This window comes from Lutra lutra, chromosome 18, assembly GCF_902655055.1.
Source record: "Lutra lutra chromosome 18, mLutLut1.2, whole genome shotgun sequence".
Classification (NCBI taxonomy): Eukaryota; Metazoa; Chordata; class Mammalia; order Carnivora; family Mustelidae; genus Lutra; species Lutra lutra.
In genome coordinates, this window is record NC_062295.1 from 9,730,613 (window position 1) to 9,750,484 (window position 19,872).

The window sequence follows — 19,872 nt, forward strand, 5'->3', positions numbered from 1 at the left end:
TTGTGACCAGTGCTGTTTATGTGGGATGTACCACTTGAGGACTGGCAGGGACTGAAAACCTCGCAGTCGTGGCTCTGCCTTACAACACAATAAGAATTTGGTAAAGCAGTACTCTCCAACATCTTTTTTTAAAAAGAGACTTTGAGATATAATTCACACATTATATAATTGACCTGTTTAAAGGGTATAGTTCAGTGTCAGCAGACGTGCAGCCATCACCAGGGTCCTCTTCTAGAATGTTCTCACCACCTCACAAAGACACCCCCCCCAATACCTGTTAGCTAGCTTCCTCTGAATGCCCCTCTAGCCCCCACCCCCCGAGCCCCCAAGCAGTCTTCGGAGTAACCTTTTTTTTTTTTTTTTAAAGATTTTATTTATTTATTTGACAGAGAGGGATCATAAGTAGGCAGAGAGGCAGGCAGAGAGAGAGAGAAGCAGGCTCCCTGCCGAGCAGAGAGCCCAATGCAGGACTCGATCCCAGGACCCTGAGATCATGACTTGAGCCGAAGGCAGAGGCTTTAACCCACTGAGCCACCCAGGCATCCTCAGAATAACCTTTTATTTGAGGGCCTATCTTCTTACCATGTCACAGGCACTCAGATACTTAGTTTCCTCAAATCAGGGATACCTAGGGCAAAATGATATTTCGCTTCTTTTTGGCATGTTCAGAAGAAGCCCAGTTACAGACCGTGAGAAGGTAAAGGGCTTTATTGTGCTGGGTTCCCCGTTGAAGACAGTGGTAGCTCTCTGCCCCGCACTAGCTATGCTGCTCCCATCTGGCTGCCTTCAACGGGAGCTTCTCGACTGACTAGGGCTGTTAGTGGAGGGATTTGCCTGCGGTTGTAGCTTCCGTGAGCCTGATCGCCCTGCCTCCCTGGGGGTTAGCAACGGGTACGCGTGTGCCTGTGGGCAAGTCGTCATGTTGCTTTCTTACTCTTTGACTCAGAGCTGGAATTAAGTGTCCATGGTGACAGGCAATCACGATTGTCTTTTTTAAGCCTTATTTTGGGCTGTGCTTGACAAGCTTCTTCCTCGTCCTTAATGGAAACATGTAAAGACAAACAGCATGATTTCTAAAACAAAGGTAATTTTTTAAAAGAGAAATCTGAGCACAATTTTCCAACTAAAATAAACTTTGAACGAAGGGCTTGTAGACAACACAGGATTCTTTTTCCTTGCTCTAGCTGGAGCTGCTCTCTTGGCAGAAGCCATGGGTTCCATCTTACCTTCTAAAGAACAATAGTTCTGCCTGTCAATTCCTCCTAACCGATGGGGGAGATAATTGCACCACGTTTGTGTCCTGGGGTTCCAGGCCCCAAGAAGAGAGTTTTTCAAAGCTTGGAAGGAATGTGGGCCTTTGAGTTGAGTGAGTGATTGGGGGTGGGGGTGGGTGTCTGCCAAGTTCACAGTCACACTTCTGTTTCTCTCCTGATGTCACCTGGCATATGTGCACTAGATTTGGGAAGTTAGGTGCCCCAGAGTAAGTAAATGTTCTCTAGAAAGAGCCATTTGAGGTCCAGAAGTAAACGGGAAGTCCGAACCATGTTTGGCACACACGGTGGCAGCTTCCGGCTCTTTCTGGAAGAGCTGCCATCTTGTCTGCTTTTCAAGACCAAGGATGACCAGTGGATGTGTTTTGGAGGGTTAACTCTGAAACATGACACAGAGCAGGATCCCTGTGGTGTGAGACCGGATAAGGCTATAGAACGCTATGTCCGCTTGTGGAGATGCTGTGACCGGACGCCGGTGTGCTTGGTGGGTAGAAGTGGAAATGAGAGGAGATGTCCATCTCCGTCCACTGCTGCTGCTCACGGGACCCTGGCATCCCTGCCCTGGTTCCGTCTCTTCTTGCGTGGCTGTGACAAAAAGGTCTCCTTTCACGCGCTGCTCCTTGCGGTGGGATACCTTGAAAGGGGCTTGCCTGGGGGTCTCTCCACTGCTTGTTTGCCTGTGACTGACGCTGCTCATGGGCCATGGGGCGGGGAGGCACAGAGCCTGGGCCACCTCCTGGCTCTTACTCAGAGGCTCTTGAGCAGACTTCGGGGTCTCTGGGTCCCCTTCCACAAGACAGACTGGAATGAGGGCTGTGCAGACCCTCATGGGAAACAAAGGGGTGCGGACGTAGATGAATCTGTGTCGTGGTGTGGCGGGCTGTGCTGACTGTGTCTGAACAGATGGTCCCTCTGCTCAGGTCTTTGCGGAACCTACTGGACGGGGAGATGGAGCACTCAGCGGCGCTGCGGCAGGAGGTCGACACCTTGAAAAAGAAGGTGGCCGAGCAGGAGGAGCGGCACGTCCTGAAGGTCCAGGCGCTGGCAAGGTAGGCGGAGCAGGGGGGCCCCCGACAGGGAGACATGGGGCGGGCCATGGCTTCATGCAAACCCCAAGCACACCCTTTGCCCGCGCATAAAATTAAACAACAAAAGGCAGTGGAAATCTATGCATTTGAAATGTTAACTTAATGGATAATTATTGCATAATCTGTATGCATATGGTTTGAAATCCAAAGGTGCAGTCCCCTAGAGGGGGGGGTGGGGTGGGGGAGGTGGGGGGGTGGGGTGCTCGCTGTTCTGCAGCTGCTCCTTCGCCTCCCTCTCTCTTCCCTTCCTTTGACCCCGTGAACGATGGTCATGTGTCCCACGCCCCCTCCCCGGACAGTGTGGAGATGGTTCCCTACCGGGCTACGTGGGGCCGCCCTCTTTCTAACAGCTCGTGATCAGGATTCCTGGTCATTGTCACCAGGGGGGTTCAGCGAGGGTGCCGGCAGCCAGGCGTCCAAGGTTCGTGAGGATGCACTAAGATAAGAATGTTGTTTGTAACGATGCCACCGTGCACAGCCTTTGCGTTCATCACTTGGTTCTCCTAAATTCATTGGAAAAATTCCTGGAGGTAGAACTGATGTGTCAAAGTGCAGTGGTTTCCTAAGGTGCATAAAGGTCAACCCCTCCTCTGCCCTTTCCCCCGCACCCCCAAACCTTAGAGGCCGAGCTACTGTGTGTCCCGTGGCGGCGGGTGGGAAGGCCTGCTTCTGCCCAGCCGTGCCTGCTGGGGTCTGGTCCCACTTCTGGGTCCCTGATAACCTCACAGATGGTTTTCATCTGCATCTTCCTAATGAAGAATACAGTTAAGTCTGTTCTTAGTAAAGAGCCATTTTATTTCCTTTCCTCTGATTGAGTTTATATCCTATTAAAGAAAACTCACAATCTCAAGTCCCATAAAAATGTGGCTTTTCCTGCGTTTCTTCACATGCAAACATTTTTATGGACTGCCCTTAAGATCTATAGCCTGTCATTTCTTAGTCTGCTTCTCTGAAGCACTAAGATTTCATCTTCGTGGCTTTTATGTGCCTGGATGTGGCATTTCATTGAGGAAGTGAACTGCATGAAAATCACTTCCATTTGTTGGACATTTGAGTTTGAGTTTTTTTTTCTGTTTTAGGTAGGATAAGCAGTTTATTGGTGGCTCTTTAAAGCTACTTTAAAATAAGACCAGGAGGGACGTGTGGGTGGCTCGGTCAGTTAAGCAGCTGGCTCTTGATTTTGGCTCCAATAATGATAATCTGGGTTGAGATCGAGCCCCGTGTCGGGATCTGCGCTCAGTGGGGAGTCTGCTTGAGAGTCTCTCCTCCTGCCCCCTCCCTGCTCGCGTGTGCTTTCTCTCTAGGAAAAAATAGCAAAAACCAAACCACCCCAGGAGCTGGGGTCCTGTGGCTGTGCAGGGCAGTCCAGAGCTCGGGCGTTCACGCAACCTTACCGCCCGGGCACTGTCTGGTGACATGTGTGGCACTAGTGGCATTGTTACGTATATGTAATCGAATGTGGTGCAAGGATCTCGTATCTAGTTTTAGTTGCAACTTCTCTGCATTCCTCATACTTTGAAACGCCCTCTCGAGAACGTCAGAAAGTTGAATGACCGTGATAAGTACGGTCCCCAGTGTTTTCCCCACGGGACCACCGTTCTGTCTGGCCATGCCAGGGTTCGGGTGTAGAATTGTGCGTGTTTACGATAAAGGCTGACGTCTGCCGAGACTGGTTCTGAGTCACAGACGGCTGGTCTCGGCCATTCGGGATTGTGTGAGGAGGCTGCTTAGCCTGGAGCCCCCGCTCCATTGCTTGCCGATTGTGTTTCTGGGTCAGGGCAAGGTGAGCAGGCGCGCATTTCCTCGTTTACGAAATGGGGAGATGATCTTCTGCGCCAGAAAGGACAAAATGAGAGCTGTATCGGAGAGGATGGGAGGCTCTGGAGAGAAGCGGTTCAGTGCAGCTTATAGTAAACGTGTTTTAGTAGATGGTAATTCTGAGAATTTTAGCCCGTGAATGGAATAGAAAAAAGCAATCTCTGTGGTGGTTTTTAGCATCTGGAGTGTCCCCACTGGAACCACAGGTAGCTAAGAGTGGAAGGTGCATGAAGGTTTGCAGTCAGCAGGTACGAGGAACCTGTGTGAAATGGCACATACTCGAGCAGGAGAGAACAGGAAGGAAGCCGCTGGAGCTGCTGAATGTGTGTGTACGTTCTGGCACCGCCCAATTGCTGAGCCGTTCCAGAGAGTTCCTGTACCAGTTGCCGGAACTTTGATCACGAGGCTGCAGTCACTTGAAGGCTTGGTTGGGACTGGAGGGTCCACTCTTTTTTGTTTGTTTTTTGATTTGTGTGTTTGAGAGGGTGCACATGTGTGCACCAGAGGGGCAGAGGCAGAGGGAGAGGACCCCAGGCTGATTCCCTGCTCAGGAGAGGGCTCAGCTCCAGCATCCCAAGATCATGACCCAAGCCGAAATCAGGAGTCGGATGCTCTACTGATGGAGTCAGCCAGGTGCCCCTGGAGGGTCCACCTTCAAGTTCACTCGTGTGGGTCTTGGTTCCCTGCCACGTGGGCCTCTTCAGGGGGGCTGTGCACAGCACAGCAGCTGGTTTCCTGGAGCGTCAGTGAGCTAAGAGCAAGCGCACACGCCACACGACCTGGTCTCAGGAATGAGACCCTGTCCGTTTCCCTGTTTCCTGTTGTCACACAGATCAGTCCTGACTTAGTGTAGGAAGAGGCGGCACAGGGATGTGCCTTCTGAGAGGCAGAGATCTTTGGGGGTCATTTGAGAGCCTGTCTCCCGTGGCCACCAGGATTCTCTTTCTCCCTGGGGTGGACACTATCCCGGTCCTGATGAGGGGTTCTTCCTTCCTGTTCCGTGGGATTTGGTGGGACTGAGCCTACCACCGGCTACCTGGGCTCCAGAGCGCGGCAGTGACGCCGGCGTGGATCGTCAGCTGCTTCATTGCTTGGTCACGGCGACTGGGTCACAGAAGGTGTCAGCCACGTTGACCGGCTAAGAGGCAGTAAGAGCACTGTTGAGAGCACGGGGTGTAAGGCCGACACTGTCGGGAGCAGTCTTTGCCGCTATGTGGGCGGATCCTGACCTCAAATGGCAACAACACAGTGGAGAAATGGATGGGGCAGGGGTGGGGGGAGAAACAGGCCCGTCCTAGTTCTGTGTACCTTGAGCTCCTGGATCCAGTCTTTTCTTGAGCCGTTGTTCCTCTGGACTTAGCAGTCACGGGAACTAATAAATTACCTTTGTTACTTGAGTCAGTTTGTGAATGGTCTTTGCTGTTACAATCCTGAATCCTAACTAACCAGACTTCTTCGACTGTGTGAGAGGGGGGTGGAGGGAATTGTGTTTCCTCGGTGCCCAAGTAAAATTCCTCCCTCAGCCATCAGCCTGCGGGGTCCACGAGGACGTGTGCAGCTGGTCATGATACGGGGCGAGCGTAAAGAGTGTGTCCTGCTGAGAACACCCTGGGTTGCTCCCAGAGCCTCAGTCCAGGCCTTAGCTTCCTGTCTCCTGTTGGGACCAGCCTTAGTTTACTGTTGGTCACATCGTCATCTCCTGTTGGGGAGCTTGGGTGTGCAAAGGAGAACAGACTGGTTGTGTGATGGAACCATATCTCTGACCCTCCCGAGCCTCTGGAAAATTTAGAAGGTCGTGGGTCTTTTCTGTATCTCCTGGGAGATGACAGAAAGCAGGCCATGGTGTGGTGTGTGCAGTGAGTGCTGGCTTGTAAGGGCTGTGTCTAACCGTTGGCTGTGGAGGTGGCACAGTGACTGGTCCTGGCTGGGCCACCTCCAAGTTTCTCACATCTTCCTTTCTCGGCTCGTGAACTGGTGCATAATAATCTGAACTAATATTAATAAGCTTTTTGCTGCAGAAATCCAAACCAAATGAGCTTGGCTCAAAGGGGGAATTTGATGGTGGTAGGACCGGTCACTCTCCCCAGATGTTGCTGGACCGGGTTCTCCAGTGAGGTCATTGCTTTCTCTCCTCTGCTCTTGGCTCTGTGTGTGTGTCCTTGGGTAGGGCCTCTGCACGTAGCTGCAAACTGGTCTCTGGTAGTGCCAAGCCTTGTGTAGAACCAGAGAGGAGAGACTTTCTTCTTTGTCCATGTATATCCTCTTAGATCTTCACTGTGGCCAGGAGTGAGCAGAAGGCCGTGATGGGCTGCCTGGCCAGGTCTCCAGGGCAGGCAGTGGGCAGATAAATCTCATCTGTTACACTTCCTCATAGGTTTATGGGGAAGGTGACAGGAGCTAATGCTCCTGAAGCCCTCAGCAGATCTCAGGGCTCATCATAAATGCTCAGTGGATGTTCCCAGATTTTGTGTGAGCTGGTATATTGGCCGTAGTGGCTAGGGCTGCTGAGGCCTGGCGAGAGCTTGCGGGGCTGTCCCTTGTCCTAGTTTTCCCCTGGTAGTGAGCATCTGGGAGCCTTTGGCCACTGGCCTTCACTTGAGGTTGAGCTTCTCCCAGTGTTTTTTTCCAGCCCTGTGTGCCTAGCAAGTGTCCCTTTGAGTTGTTGAGTAGTTACCTGCTGTGACCACGTTCTCTGTGTGAGACAGAACCATACTGCTCAGTCTATAGGGGAAGGCTCGCTAAGGCTCTTGGGCACCCACTCCCATCATTCTGTCTGGCCCCTGGGGAGACCTTCACTGGCTTTCCAGTCTCTTCCTTTTGTTGTTTTTCAATTAGAGAAATGCGGGAGGAGAATGCTTTTAGTGAAAAAGGACAGTAAATGTCTCCATTGATGATGGTTTTCATCCCAACAATCCAATGGTCAGAGTGGAGAAGGTCAAACACAGTCTGTGTCCTCTTTTCTGTCTTGCCTTTGTTTGGATCTTAGTGTCCAGTAATAATTTGACCTCCTTAGCAAGCACCGAATCTTGTAGACTTGCAGTTCCCAGGCTCTAGAAGAGTCTGTATTCTTTTTTTTTAAATAAAAATAATTGGGGGAAGAAATTTGGGTCACATGCCCTTTATTGTACTGAAACAAAATGCATTAGCTATATAACCCTCGTGTAGAAGTAATTCTTAAACGAGAGTAACACTGTGATGGCTACAAAGGAGAAAGAAAAGGAATGAATCCATGGTAAAAAGTAGATTTTAAAATCTATGGGCTGGGTATGGCTTTGCTGGAAAACATGCAGTTAAGTGCTTGCCCCTACTCAGAATGCATGAATTTGGATTAAAGGCACTAAGAAGATCACAAAACATTCTTTATAAGAACAGAAAACGGAAGAGCAGAGTATGGTAAGTTCTGGGGTAAAAACTAGTGTGTTGTGTGGATATTGAACTAGATTGGTCAGACTAGAAACAAATTTCGCACCTGCGTGAAGGGCCTAGGATAATTGCAGGTGCGACAGGATGTAGGTCACTCCTGGGTGCGGGACCGCCTTGTCTCTCTGGATAGCCGGTGTCTCAGGCCCCGCTGGATAAATGCTGGGGACGGCCGTAAGTGTCTCCACACTTTTGTGTTGCGCCAAACATGAGTCACTGGGGGAGCTTTAGAAATGACGATATGCACACCTCTAGGAGACGGTGGTATCCCGGTGAGAGTCCTTAACTTAGCCCTTACCCCGTGGTTCTCATTTTCAACACAGTTTGCAAATATGCCATCAGAATTGGGTGGGAGCCTTCTGGCCTGTTTTGAGTTGGTTTAGTCTCTGATTGGCTTTGACTGAGAACTAGACCCTGACCACAGTGAATTGCCTGTTGAGCTCCCACTGTGTGTCCTGGCCTACTCTGGTGCTTCTGGGCCTCACTCCCCCCTTGGACACGAAGCTTGCTTTCCCCAAGGTCACTGGCTCTTGCTCTTGGCTGAGTCTTTTTAGCTGAATGAGCTGTGCTCTTCCTTATTCTGCATGCTGTCCTTGTCAGCTGCTGGCAGGTCCTTGATGACTTACACCAGAGCAGTCACGGATTGTTGAGTGAACGGGGTGGGACGAGGAGGAGTAGAAGACGTACGTGTCAGGGCGGGAGATAAGATGCTTAGGGGGAGTTGGGTTCCTGAAGCTTAATGCTACTGAAATTGGGTGAAGGGTGGTTTGTACTTGTGTGTTCATTTGTTGGGTTGCTCCTCTGGCATGTGTTCTGTGTTAAGCATAGGCAGTCAGATGAATAAGACCGAGCTGACTTGAACCTGTAGGTGTGAAAATTGAGGGAGGTGGGATACGCATAAACCAAGATTTTAACCTTTGGCTGACACTGGCCTACTTTGCAGCTGAGTTGGAAGGAAGTCGAGGGTAATGGTTATGGGGCAAGCCTTGGTTGGATTGGAGCCCTGCTTCTCAAGGTCAGTTGTAGGGGAAGGTGAGTAAGAAACCCATTCTGAGGGTCCTGCCGGTGCTTCTGCCACTACTAGTTGGGGGATTTCTGGTGGGAATTGTACCCCTAACGCTTCTCACCTAGAAAACTGGGACAATCGTCTCTCCCTTCTAGATGCTGTCGAAGAGATAATGCATGGAAAGCGCTAATTAGGCACATTGAGTGCCCTGAGTGAGTACTGGGTAAAAGCCAGCCGTGGTTGTTCCGGGTTTCTTGCAAGTAAATTATTCCTCCATCCAAGCTTGCAAAGAGTCATTTTTTGGAGTTAATCTAGCCTGCTGTTGCTCAGATGTAACTAACTTTCTAGTAAAGAATTCTTTGGGTTGAAGAGCTGAATGCCTCACTTAGACTTGGCTATATACTACATTCACCCGGGGAGCTTTTTTTTTTTTTTTTTTTAAAGATTTTATTTATTTTATTTGACAGAGATCACAAGTAGGCAGAGAGGCAGGCAGAGAGAGAGGAGGAAGCAGGCTTCCTGTCGAGCAGAGAGCCCGATGTGGGGCTCGATCCCAGAACCCCGGGATCATGACCTGAGCTGAAGGCAGAGGCTTTAACCCACTGAGCCACCCAGGCGCCCCACCAGGGAAGCTTTTAAAACCGTGTCCAAAACCCCAGAAGACCAACGTCCAGGCTGCCCCTGCAGACTAACTAGGTCAGCTTCTGGAAGTGAAACCCGACCTGGTGCAGTGATTCTCGTGCTCAGCCTAGGCTGACCATCCGGTGGTTCTCAGAAGCTCTCCTCCAACTTCAGTGTCTCCCCCGGGTGCCCCTGGTGATCATGGTAGACTGTAGACTCGGTTTTGGCAGCTCTGGACAGAGCCTGTTAGCAGGTGCTTCTCGAAAGCTCCGGGTGATGCTGATGCCTCTGGTTCTTCAGGACTCTGCACGGGGAAGTTCTCTGAGACCGCCTGGGCTTGGCCGCAGCTGATGGCACCTGTAATCTGTCTTTCACAGCCAAGTTAGGCATTAGTTTTATATGCTGGTTTGAAAAACAACACAGTGATCCACTAAGGATCAGCACCGGTAACATCTGTGTTTGCTTCTGATGATATTTTTAAGGTTGATTTATTTGAGATAGCATGGGAGGGAGAAGGGGGAGAGAGAAACTCAGGTGGACTCCACGCTGAACGTGGAGCCTGATGCAGGACTGGGTCCTGTGATCCGGAGATCAGACTTGAGCCAAAGTCAAGAGTCAGGCACTTAGTTGATGGTTGTATCCAGGCGGCCTGATAAACATTTTAAAAGACTTTATTTTAGATGAGGGTGGAAGGGCAGAGGGCGAGAAAGAGAACGTGCCTTAGGCAGACTCCACGCTGAGCACATAGCCTGACATGGGGCTCGATCTCCCAACCTTGAGATCAGGAGCTGAGCCAAAACCCAGCGTCGGTCACCTATCCGACTGTGCCACCCAGCGCCCCTTTTGCTGATCTTACTTTAAGCTGATGATCAGTACCATGTAGGCTGGCTTTGGGTGGGTGTCAGAGGCTCTGCGTGTGTGGTATTAGCATGAACCCATCGTCCTGCAGCTTGACTTGCTCTCCTGATGTTGACTTCGATGCTCTCATGTGCAGATGGACGCATGTGGGGCTCCAGGGCAGAATTCTGCCGTGACTAGTCAGCTGGAGAGCTCCTGAGAAAGCTCCTGTTTCTGTGCTGTTAAAAAAACAACCCCCCTCCCAAAACCACAAATACCTTTTTAAGGTGTAAAAGCAACATAACCCGAAATGGGAAAGAGCATCCCAGATCTCCCAACCCTAGCATAACTATTATTTCCCTTCAGTCCATTTAAACAATTGTTTCATAGTCCTACCGCCTCAGTGTGTGCGTGCAGTTTTTTTTTTCATAACGTTTTCTTGTGTTGCTCTGTAGATTTCAAGTTACGTTTAGACATTCCCCTCCCCCGCCCCTTGGAATATAAAAATAATTTACAAATTACAATCCTTGAGTCTAAGAGCAGTTTAAAGGAGGAAATCCCCTGGACACGAATACCATTAATGTGTTTTATTTCTTATTTATGAGGCATTTTATTCCAGTTCATTTTATGGATGTATTCATTTTACATAATTCAGATCATTCTGAATCTGTAAGTTGGTCTGCTTTGAAAAGCAATTAGCGTCCCACCATGAATACTTCCTCGTGTTATTCCCTTCTGTGGATATCCCTTTCAAGGGCTGCGTGGAGTCCTGTGTTGGGTTGCGTCCTTGTTTCTCACACCACTTCCTTAACCATGCCTCTCCACTATTCTCCCTCCTCGTATGAGTAGGATTTCTGTGAACATATATTTTTTTGGGTAAACCTTTTTGTCTTTTTTGTTTTGAAGTCCTTCGTCTAGATTTCTAGAGGTGGAATTCCCATGTTAGAAGGGCTCTGTAAAGGGACGTCTGGTGGCTCAGTGGGTTAAGCATCTGCCTTGGGCTTGGGTCATGATCCCAGGGTCCTGGGATCGAGCCCTGAATCGGGTTCCCTGCTCCATCTGCTTTGTTCTGTCACTCCTGCTCTCTCTCAAATTAATAAAATCTTTTTTTTTTTAAGATTTTATTTATTTGACAGAGATCACAATTAGGCAGAGAGGCAGGCAGAGAGAGGAGGAAGCAGTCTTCCTGCTGAGCAGAGAGCCTGATGCGGGGCTCAATCCCAGGACCCTGAGATCATGACCTGATCCGAAGGCAGAGGCTTTAACCCACTGAGCCACCCAGGCGCCCCTCAAATTAATAAGATCTTAAAAAAGGTGGGGGGATCTGTAAAAGCTCTTTATCCATGTTGCCAGAATTCTCTCCAGGGAAGAGGTGACATCTGAATGTTGGAGGGCCTGCCTCTTTGTCCTTTGTGACGGCTGTAAAGGTCTGTGCACTTGACTTGATGGTTTCCACATGGGCTCCTGTTTGGGCTGCTTCTAGTTCTCTGCGATTCTAGATGCTGGCTGAGAAGGTGTTCTTGTGCTTGTCACTTGTTTTCCCCTCCGTGAACATCTGTCTCTGTCCGTACTGGCAGGAACAGGATCACAGGGCAAGGGATATGGAAGTTTTCATGGCCAAAGTGAGGGGTTGCTGTGGCTGCAGGGTGACGCGGGAGGACTTGGGAATCAATTTTTTCACCTTTCATCACCACTCGGCTCCTGCTGTGGGGAGTGTGGAAGGTGAAGGTGTCCTTGGTATGGGTGATTTCCCCGGCTGATTTTTCTTGAGGGAGGAGAGACATGGGGATCCTCCCTCCCCCAGACACAAAGGTGGAAAAGCCAAATGTGTTAACAACTAAATTTAAAACTATAGCAGTACCTTCTGAGACAACAGGAGCAGCGGAGAGTCTGCTGATTTCCTTCACGCCCCTTTCAGAATTGCATGACCCATGCGAGTTTCCTAGATACCTATTCTGTTTGAAAACCACGGACGGGGAACAGGGGAGCAGGAGCATCATGGCATTTGTGCAAGCAATCACGGCACTAGGGAGAAAGCCATGTGCTTGTTTATTTTCTCTAATGCTTCCAGAATCCAATCAAAGACTCAGGTTTTGTTGATGAACTAAAATTCTTAGGGGGAGTAAGCAGCAAGGTATATTTGCACGAACAGCTGCATCTTGAAGCACGTGCCCACGTTGAGTGGTTACGCGTTAGAGCCATTAGTAGTCGGTGCCAGATGTTCCCCGCAAAATGTGCTTGGATTTGGGCGGTTCATTAAGATGCGAAAAATCTGCAGCTGCCCGGGGAGTAGGGAAGAAGGTTGCGTCCAAAACATTGCTGCAGCCCAGCCCATCCCTTTTCCCATCAGAGCTCTGGAGCAGGAGATAAAAAGTTACCCAAACCAATAAATATGAAAGAACTCTGATTTAAAGGTTATGATAATTATCCACGGCAGGGGGCAAGGTCCCGCCCCCCCCACCATTCATCAATGCTCTATTTGCTGCTATATGCTAATGAGAAGTAGGTAGAGCAATCTAGAGAAGTGTATAAAAATAACAGAAGGAGTTTGAGGAAGACAGAAGAGCCAGGGAAAGGAGACTGATTGGAGGACAGTAAGCACACTATCCAAAGTGAGCGCAGGCATTGGTGCTACCAGAGAGAAGGGGTTGAAATGAACCAGTCGGACCTGGCTGGTCCTGGAAGCTGGAGCCCGTTGCTCCGCTGAACGCCCTGGCGTTTCCTCTTTGTCTTGAGAGAGGCAGAGCTTGGAACGTGGTTAGTTGTAGGAAATTTTCGAACCTCGCCTTTCCGGTATGGTTCACAAGGTGGCAATTTCCATGTCACTGAACATGAAGCCCGGGTCTTAAATAGAGCCAGCGTGCGAATGCCGTAAAGGCAGTGACAGTGGCGATGACATCACTGCCAAGCTCCTTCTGGTTATTTTGGAGCTGGGGAGGGGAGCAACAGGAAGCTCAGCAGAGGGGAGATATTCTTGGCAGTGGCAGAAATGCAGTTTAAAGAGAGACAACTGTCAAGTTGAGGGATTCTGGAAGTTGGCGAAGTTTATTTGCTCGCTGCGCGAATGAAAGTTCGCAAAGTTTGTTCAGGGTTCCGAACACACCGAACAGACGGTCACCTGCCATCAGGCGGCTCCTACAGCCAAACCACCGTCACAAAAACATTTTAAGCCGAAGATCTCTTTCTCCATTTTTTTCCCCCTAGCTTAGTCAGTTAGCCAACTTATACATCATTAGTTTCAGATGTAGAGTTCAGTAATTAATCAGTTGCCTATAAACCTAGTGCTGGTCACATCATGTGCCCTCCTCAATGCCCACCACCCAGTTACCCCATCTGCCACCCAGCTTCCCCCCAGCCACCCTCAGTTTGTTTCCTGTAGTTAAAAGTCTCATGGTTTGTCTCCCTCTCTGATTTCTTCCCATCCCATTTTTTCCACCCTTCCCCTGTGATCCTCTGCGCTTTCTTATATCCCACATGAGTGAAACCATAGGATAAATATCTTTCTCTGACCGATTTATTTTGCTCAGCTCAGTACCTTCCAGTTCCACCCATGTCAGTGTAAAAGGAAAGCTTTCATCCATTCTGATGGCTGAGTAATATTCCGTTGACCATATACACCACATCTTCTTTATTTTTTCATCTGTCAATGGACGTCTGGGCTCCATCCATAGTTTGGCTATTGTGGACATTGCTGCTCTGAATATTGAAGTGCACGTGCCCCTTTGGATCATGACATTTCTGTCATAGGGGTGAATCCCTACTAGTGCAGTGGCTGGGTCATGGGATAGCTCTGTTTTTAATATCTTGAGGCATCTCCATGCTGTTTTCCGGAGTGGCTGCACCCACTTGCATTCCCACCAACAGTGTAGGAGGGTTCCCCTTTCTCCGCATCCTCACCAACATCTGTCATTTCTTGACGTGTTAATTTTAGCCATTCCGACTGGTGTGAGGTGGTATCTCACTGTGGTTTTGATTCGTATTTCCCTGATGCTGAGTGATGTGGAGCGCTTTTTCATGTGTCTGTTGGCCATTTGTATGTCATCTTTGGAGCAAGGTCCGTTGATGTCTTCTGCCCATATTTTGATTGGATTATTTGTTCTTTGGGTGTTGAGTTTGATAAGTTCTTTATAGATTTGGGATACCAGCCCTTTATCTGATATGTCATTTGCGAATATCTCTCATTCCCTAGGTTGCCTTTCAGTTGTGCTGATTATTTCCTTTGCTGTGCAAAAGTTTTTTTTATCTTCTTACTTGATTAAAACTCTCCACAGTGTAGGGATAGAGGGAGCATACCCCAGTATCCTAAAAGCCTTATGCGAAAAGTCCCCAGTGAGGATTATTTTCAATGGGGAAAAACAGAGCTTTTCCCCTGAGGTCGGGAATACAGCAGGGAGGTTCACTTTCAGCACTGCTGTTCAGCGTAGTTACTGGAAGTCCTAGCCTCAGCACTCAGACAACAAAAAGAAACAAAAGGCATCCGAATTGGCAAAGAGAAAGGCAGACTCTCAATCTTTGCAGATGACACGCTACTGTAGGTGGAAAACCCAAAGGACTCTACCCTAAAATTGCTGGAACTCACACACGAATTCAGCAACGTGGCAGGATATAAAACCAATCCACAGAAATCATTTGGATTTCCATAGACCAATAGGGAAGCAGAAGAAAGAGAAATTAAGGAATCGATCCCATTTGTAATTGCACCCAAACCTGTAAGATACCTAGGAGTAAACCTAACCAAAGAGGTAAAGGGTCTAGACTCTAAAAATTCCAGAACACTTACAAAAGAAATTGAGGAAGACCTAAAGAGATGGAAAAATGTTCCTTGCTCATGGATTGGAGGAATAAACGTTGTGAAAATGTCTATGCTACCCAGAGCGATACACACATTCAGAGCAGTCCCTATCAGCATTTTTCACAGAGCTGAAATAAATAATCCTAAAATCTGTATGGAACCAGAAAAGCCCCCCTGGGTATCCCAAGGCATGCTGAGGAAGAAAACCAAACCTGGGAGCATCACAGTGCTGGACTTCATGCCGTTACAAAGCTGTAGTCCTCAAGACAATATGGTATTGGCACAAAAAACCTAGGTCAATGAACAGAAGAGAGAACCCAGAAATAGACCCTCAGTTCTCTGGTCAACTAATCTTCGATAAAGCAGGACAGAATATCCAATGGGAAAAAGACAAGTGTCTTCAGCAAACGGCGTTGGGAAAATTGGACGACCACATGCAGAAGAGTGAAACTGGACCACTTTCTACACCATGCACAAAGATAAACTCAAAATGGATGAAAGGCCTCGATAGGAGACAGGAATCCATCAAAATCCTGAAGGAGAACACAAGCAGCAACCTCTTCAACCTCGGCTGCAGCAACTTCTTGCTAGACACGTCTCCAAAGGCAAGGGAGAATTGGGACTTCATCACGAGGAACTGTTTCTCCCAATGCAGCATGTCTAAGGCGCTCCCAGTGCAGCCTCACCGAGCGTGAAGCTGTGTGGGCTAGGGGTTGGGGAGGCCCGGGACACCCCCTACTGAGCTGTGATAAAACCCGCTTGTGAACCATGCCGCCTGAAAAGGCAACTTGAAGATGAACACTTAGGGTAGAAGAGGTTCGCCGTTGAGTCTAGTTCTGCCTTGTTTCTGCTCTGTGATCCACACGTGGCTTCTGCATCTCTTCCTCACCTGCTGGGGCCCGTAGCCCAGCGGGGTTTCCTCTGGAGCCGAGTTAATGGCATTTTTTTCTTAGTTACCGTTTTCCCTCTTCGTTGACTCCTCTGTGAAGTTTCCTAATGCGGTCTCTCTCTTGCCTGTCTTCTCTGCCCCCTTATTAGCTGTTTATTTCCCCATGGCATTTGGCACCATCTAGCCCATTGCTTACTATGTTCACGACGCTGCCTTGTTTTTCTTAGGTTGCAAGCCTCGCAGGGTAGGGACCGTTGTCTCATTCGTTCATGGATCTGTCTCAGGGACCAGCACAATGCCTGGCATGTAATAGGGCCCAGAAGTGTCTTGAAAGAACAAATGTGTGTTGGTCAGTTGTTTCTATGTTGTTGCCCTGCTGCAGTTGGCTTGGCTTTCTCAGGTCCTTTCTTGGGCTAAGAAGGCTGCCAGAGCTCCAGCTGTCACATCTGCATTCTAGGCAGCAGGAAGGAAGAAGGGGAGTGGGGGGGCGCAGAAAGTGTGTTGATGACTACTTTCTTTTTCTTTTTTTTTTTAATGTTTATTTTAAAGAGCTTGAGTGTATGGGGAGGGGCAGAGGGAGAGGGTTAGAGAGACTCCTGAGCAGGTTCTGTGCTTGGTGCCTTGCACATAGGCCTCCCTTGTTGGGAAGTCACTTTTGTTCTGTAGAAGGTTTAGAAGGTTTAGTTTTGTGGTTATTGGTATATTTCCTTACCCCCATGGTGTTGAGTAAAATGGCTTTTTTAAAAAAACGTATTTATTGGGGCGCCTGGGTGGCTCAGTGGGTTAAAGCCTCTGCCTTCGGCTCAGGTCGTGATCCCAGGGTCCTGGGATCGAGCCCCGCATCGGACTCTCTGCTCAGCAGGGAGCCTGCTTCCCTCTCTCTCTCTGCCTGCCTCTCTGCCTACTTGTGATCTCTGTCTGTCAAATAAATAAATAAAAAATTAAAAAAAAAATGTATTTATTTTAGAGAGTGAGAGAGTATATGCAAGTGGGGGGGGGCAGAGGGAGAACGAGAGGGGAAGCAGACCCCTCACTGAACGGGGAGCCCAGTGTGGGGCTTGATCTCAGGACCCTGCGATCCTAACCTGAGCTGAAACCGGGAGTCACATGTTCAGTTGACTGAGCCACCCAGGCGCCCCGCAATGGCTTTTGAGTCTGAAAGACCTTGGCTCAGAACTCTGTTCTGAGCACCTGCGTAACACACTAGCCGTGTGATATATGGCAGGTAACTTTATCTCTGTGAGCCTCAATTAAAAAAAATCTATAGAAAGGGATAATAAAGAGCCTTTTTCATGGGTGATGGTGAGGACTGAGGAACCTAACCAGGTGCGGTTTGGTGGCAGGACATGGTTTAGCAAGGTCATGGTTGAAGGCTATTCTGTATCCTCCTATGATCTCTCTCTCTCTTTTTTTTTTAACATTTCATTTATTTATTTGACAGACAGAGATCACAAGTAGGCAGAGAGGCAGTCCGAGGTGGGGTGGGGAGCAGAGAGCCCGATGCGGGGCTCGAACCCAGGACCCTGAGATCATGACCTGAGCCAAAGGCAGAGGCTTAACCCACTCAGGCGCCCCCCTCCTCCCGTGATCTTGATCACCATCGTAGCCAGTGATGGATTCCACACGCCAGGGATCCAAGGATGACAAAGACATGATCTCCATGTTCTAGAAGCTCATAGGAGGGTGCGCTAGGCAGATGAGTCGGTGCAAGGGGAGAGAGGCACGATTCTAGGCGGTAGGTTGAGGAAGCTCCAGATAGCTCGGGGGTAGTCTGGGGTCCTGAAGTCCAGGGTATATTTGGGGAATGATGAAGGGACAAAGAAGGACCTAGAGACAATTCCACACGTCCCACGGAGGGGTCTGGCCCTGATTCTGTGAACAGGGAGGAGCTGGCAAAGGCCCTGAAACAGGAGGTTCTTGATCAGGTCCGTCCTGTGGGCCGTTGCCTCTCCCAGGCCCTGTGGGGAGCTGGATCGGAGAAGCCAGGTCTTGGAGGGATGAATGTGGGCCAGAGCCGCCCGGGCAAGTGGTGATGGTGGCCACATCTACGTAGGGCCAGCGATTCCGGAGAGAAGACGCAGCGGTGAGGCCACGGTGGGGTCAACAGTGAAGGGTAGGAGGCTGGTTGGCCTGCACGTGGGTTAGGGCCTGTCTGCCCCGCAGCCTTCCTTCCCCGGGGCGAGCGGGAGGAGAAACAAACCATGAAGGAGGTACAGCAGAGGACCCTACCCTGCCCCGGGCCTGGCTGGAACCAGTGTTTTCACTGCGATGTTTAGCTCACGACCGAGCATCCTTTCTAGTGGCGAGTGAGGCAGCGTGGGAATGCCAAGCCCCGTGCCCTGTGCGGATGCCGGCCTAAAGCCTCCACTGACGAGCCCGTTACCGTGCAGTGAGGACGTCTTGAGGTGGGGTGTGCCAGCCCGCGTCGTCTGGTAGTTTCTGTGGTCCTGATATCAGCAGGCCTCAGGCCCACAGGAGGAGGTTGTTCCTTGATCACTGGGGCGGTCACAGCTTGGGAGTTGGGCTCACTGGTGCAGAGTGAGGCTAATGTGTTTTTGACTCATTTATCTGACTTGAAAATGGCTCAGCTGGGCAAGAGATGTGGTCCTGTAGCAGACGGACGTGCTGTGATGGTGTGCGTCAGGGACGTGACCTGGATTTTCTTTCCGGGTTGGCTGCTGATGAGGTTGTGACCTTGGCTTTTCAAGGACCTAACCAGGCCAGGATAGCCCTGCCCTTCTCTGCCACATGGTGACGGAATGAAACTTCATATCTGTTTGCTCCTGTTTCTTGCTTAACTGTCTGATCTTGTTATTTGCCAAACACAGAGGAGCAGAAGAGTCTAACCCACGGCACCCAGCCTCAGTGGTTACTAACATTTTGTCGCTCTGCTTCTGCCCATCCCTTCACGCTGTTTGGTGTTGATGCTGGAGTGCTTCAAATGCTAGATATTAGATCACCTGTGAAATTGGTTGTATATGAGTCTCTAACAGATAGGGACTTGTGAAAAAACGTAGCCATATGCAGCGCTGTTAACATCTTTAATACCATTAGCAAAGGTCTGTTGGTACTCTCTAGTTTCCAAATTCAAAGATACTTGGTTGTCTCTGATTCTTAGAGTGGCTTCGTTTGAATCCGTTTTGATTTTACTTTTAGAAGTATAAATCTGCCCACGCCCTTCTCATGATTGAAACCCTCTGCATTCAGGAAAAAAAAAAAATTCACACCCTTGACCATGGCCTGCCAGCCCTACACGATGTCACCTGTGCCTACCTGCCTCCTCTAGGGATCTTTGCTGTTTCTTGTGCCTGGAACATTCTGCCCCCCCCCAGGTCTTGGCATGGCTGCTGCTCCTCCCGATCTCTGAAGAGAGGGCAGCCTTGTCTAAGCAGGCTTCCCCCTTTCTCTGGACCTTTTAATCCCTTCAGGTCCTAAACTTCTGTACACGTGTTCTTGGACATGTCCTTGTGTCCTCTGTTTGATGTTGACCTCCTTCCTACTGGTGTCTGTCCCTGAGGGCGGGGGCCAGGCCTCTCTGACTGCTCCATTGTCCCTGGTGCCTGTTATGTGAGTGGACACTTGTCTGGCACAGCCCCTCTGAACAGCGTGGCCAGGAAGCCTGCCGCCTTCGTCTCTTAGCCGGGAGAAGGTGTGTCTGTCTCTCTTTCTGTAACCGTGTTGGGACAGGTTGCTCAGGCCTTCAGAAGCAGATAGTTATTCATTCTGTAATAATACTCTGTAGATAACACATAGTAGAATCTTTGGTTTCTGTCACTCTTTCCTGTTAAGAGGAGGGCCTGAATGCATATTGAAGCCCTCAGCTCCCACGTCGAGTCTGGGAAACTGGTTAACAGACCGGGAAGTCGGGACCCCTGCGGGTGAGCCTCTCAGGATTTTGTCTGCCGGTATCGAGAGGAGACCATCTAGCCTGGTGGCTTGTGCCCCAGACTTCAGAGCAGAGCTGTTTGGGAACCCTGTCTTTCCTGTGCTACGTAACTGAGTGCATCCCTTCCCCGAACCTCAAGTTGCATGAGATGGGGTGAGCCAGCATCTCCAAAGCAGTGGGCAGCAAGGTCTTCCTTGGTCTCTTCACTTGCTGCTTGGAGACTGACGTCTGCTCACAGCATCAA

The 19,872-nt window shown here is 49.6% G+C and overlaps 1 protein-coding gene across 2 annotated transcripts in view; it reads left to right on the forward strand.

Annotated features, from left to right (window-relative positions):
• The window catches only part of SNX29 (sorting nexin 29), a 479,895-nt gene that overhangs the window by 119,759 nt on the left and 340,264 nt on the right, over positions 1 to 19,872 (forward strand). For both annotated transcript variants that reach the window (XM_047712611.1, XM_047712612.1), the window contains exon 13: positions 2,192 to 2,320. In XM_047712611.1, the coding sequence (XP_047568567.1) occupies positions 2,192 to 2,320 (129 nt within the window). The remainder of the gene's footprint in view (positions 1 to 2,191; positions 2,321 to 19,872) is intronic.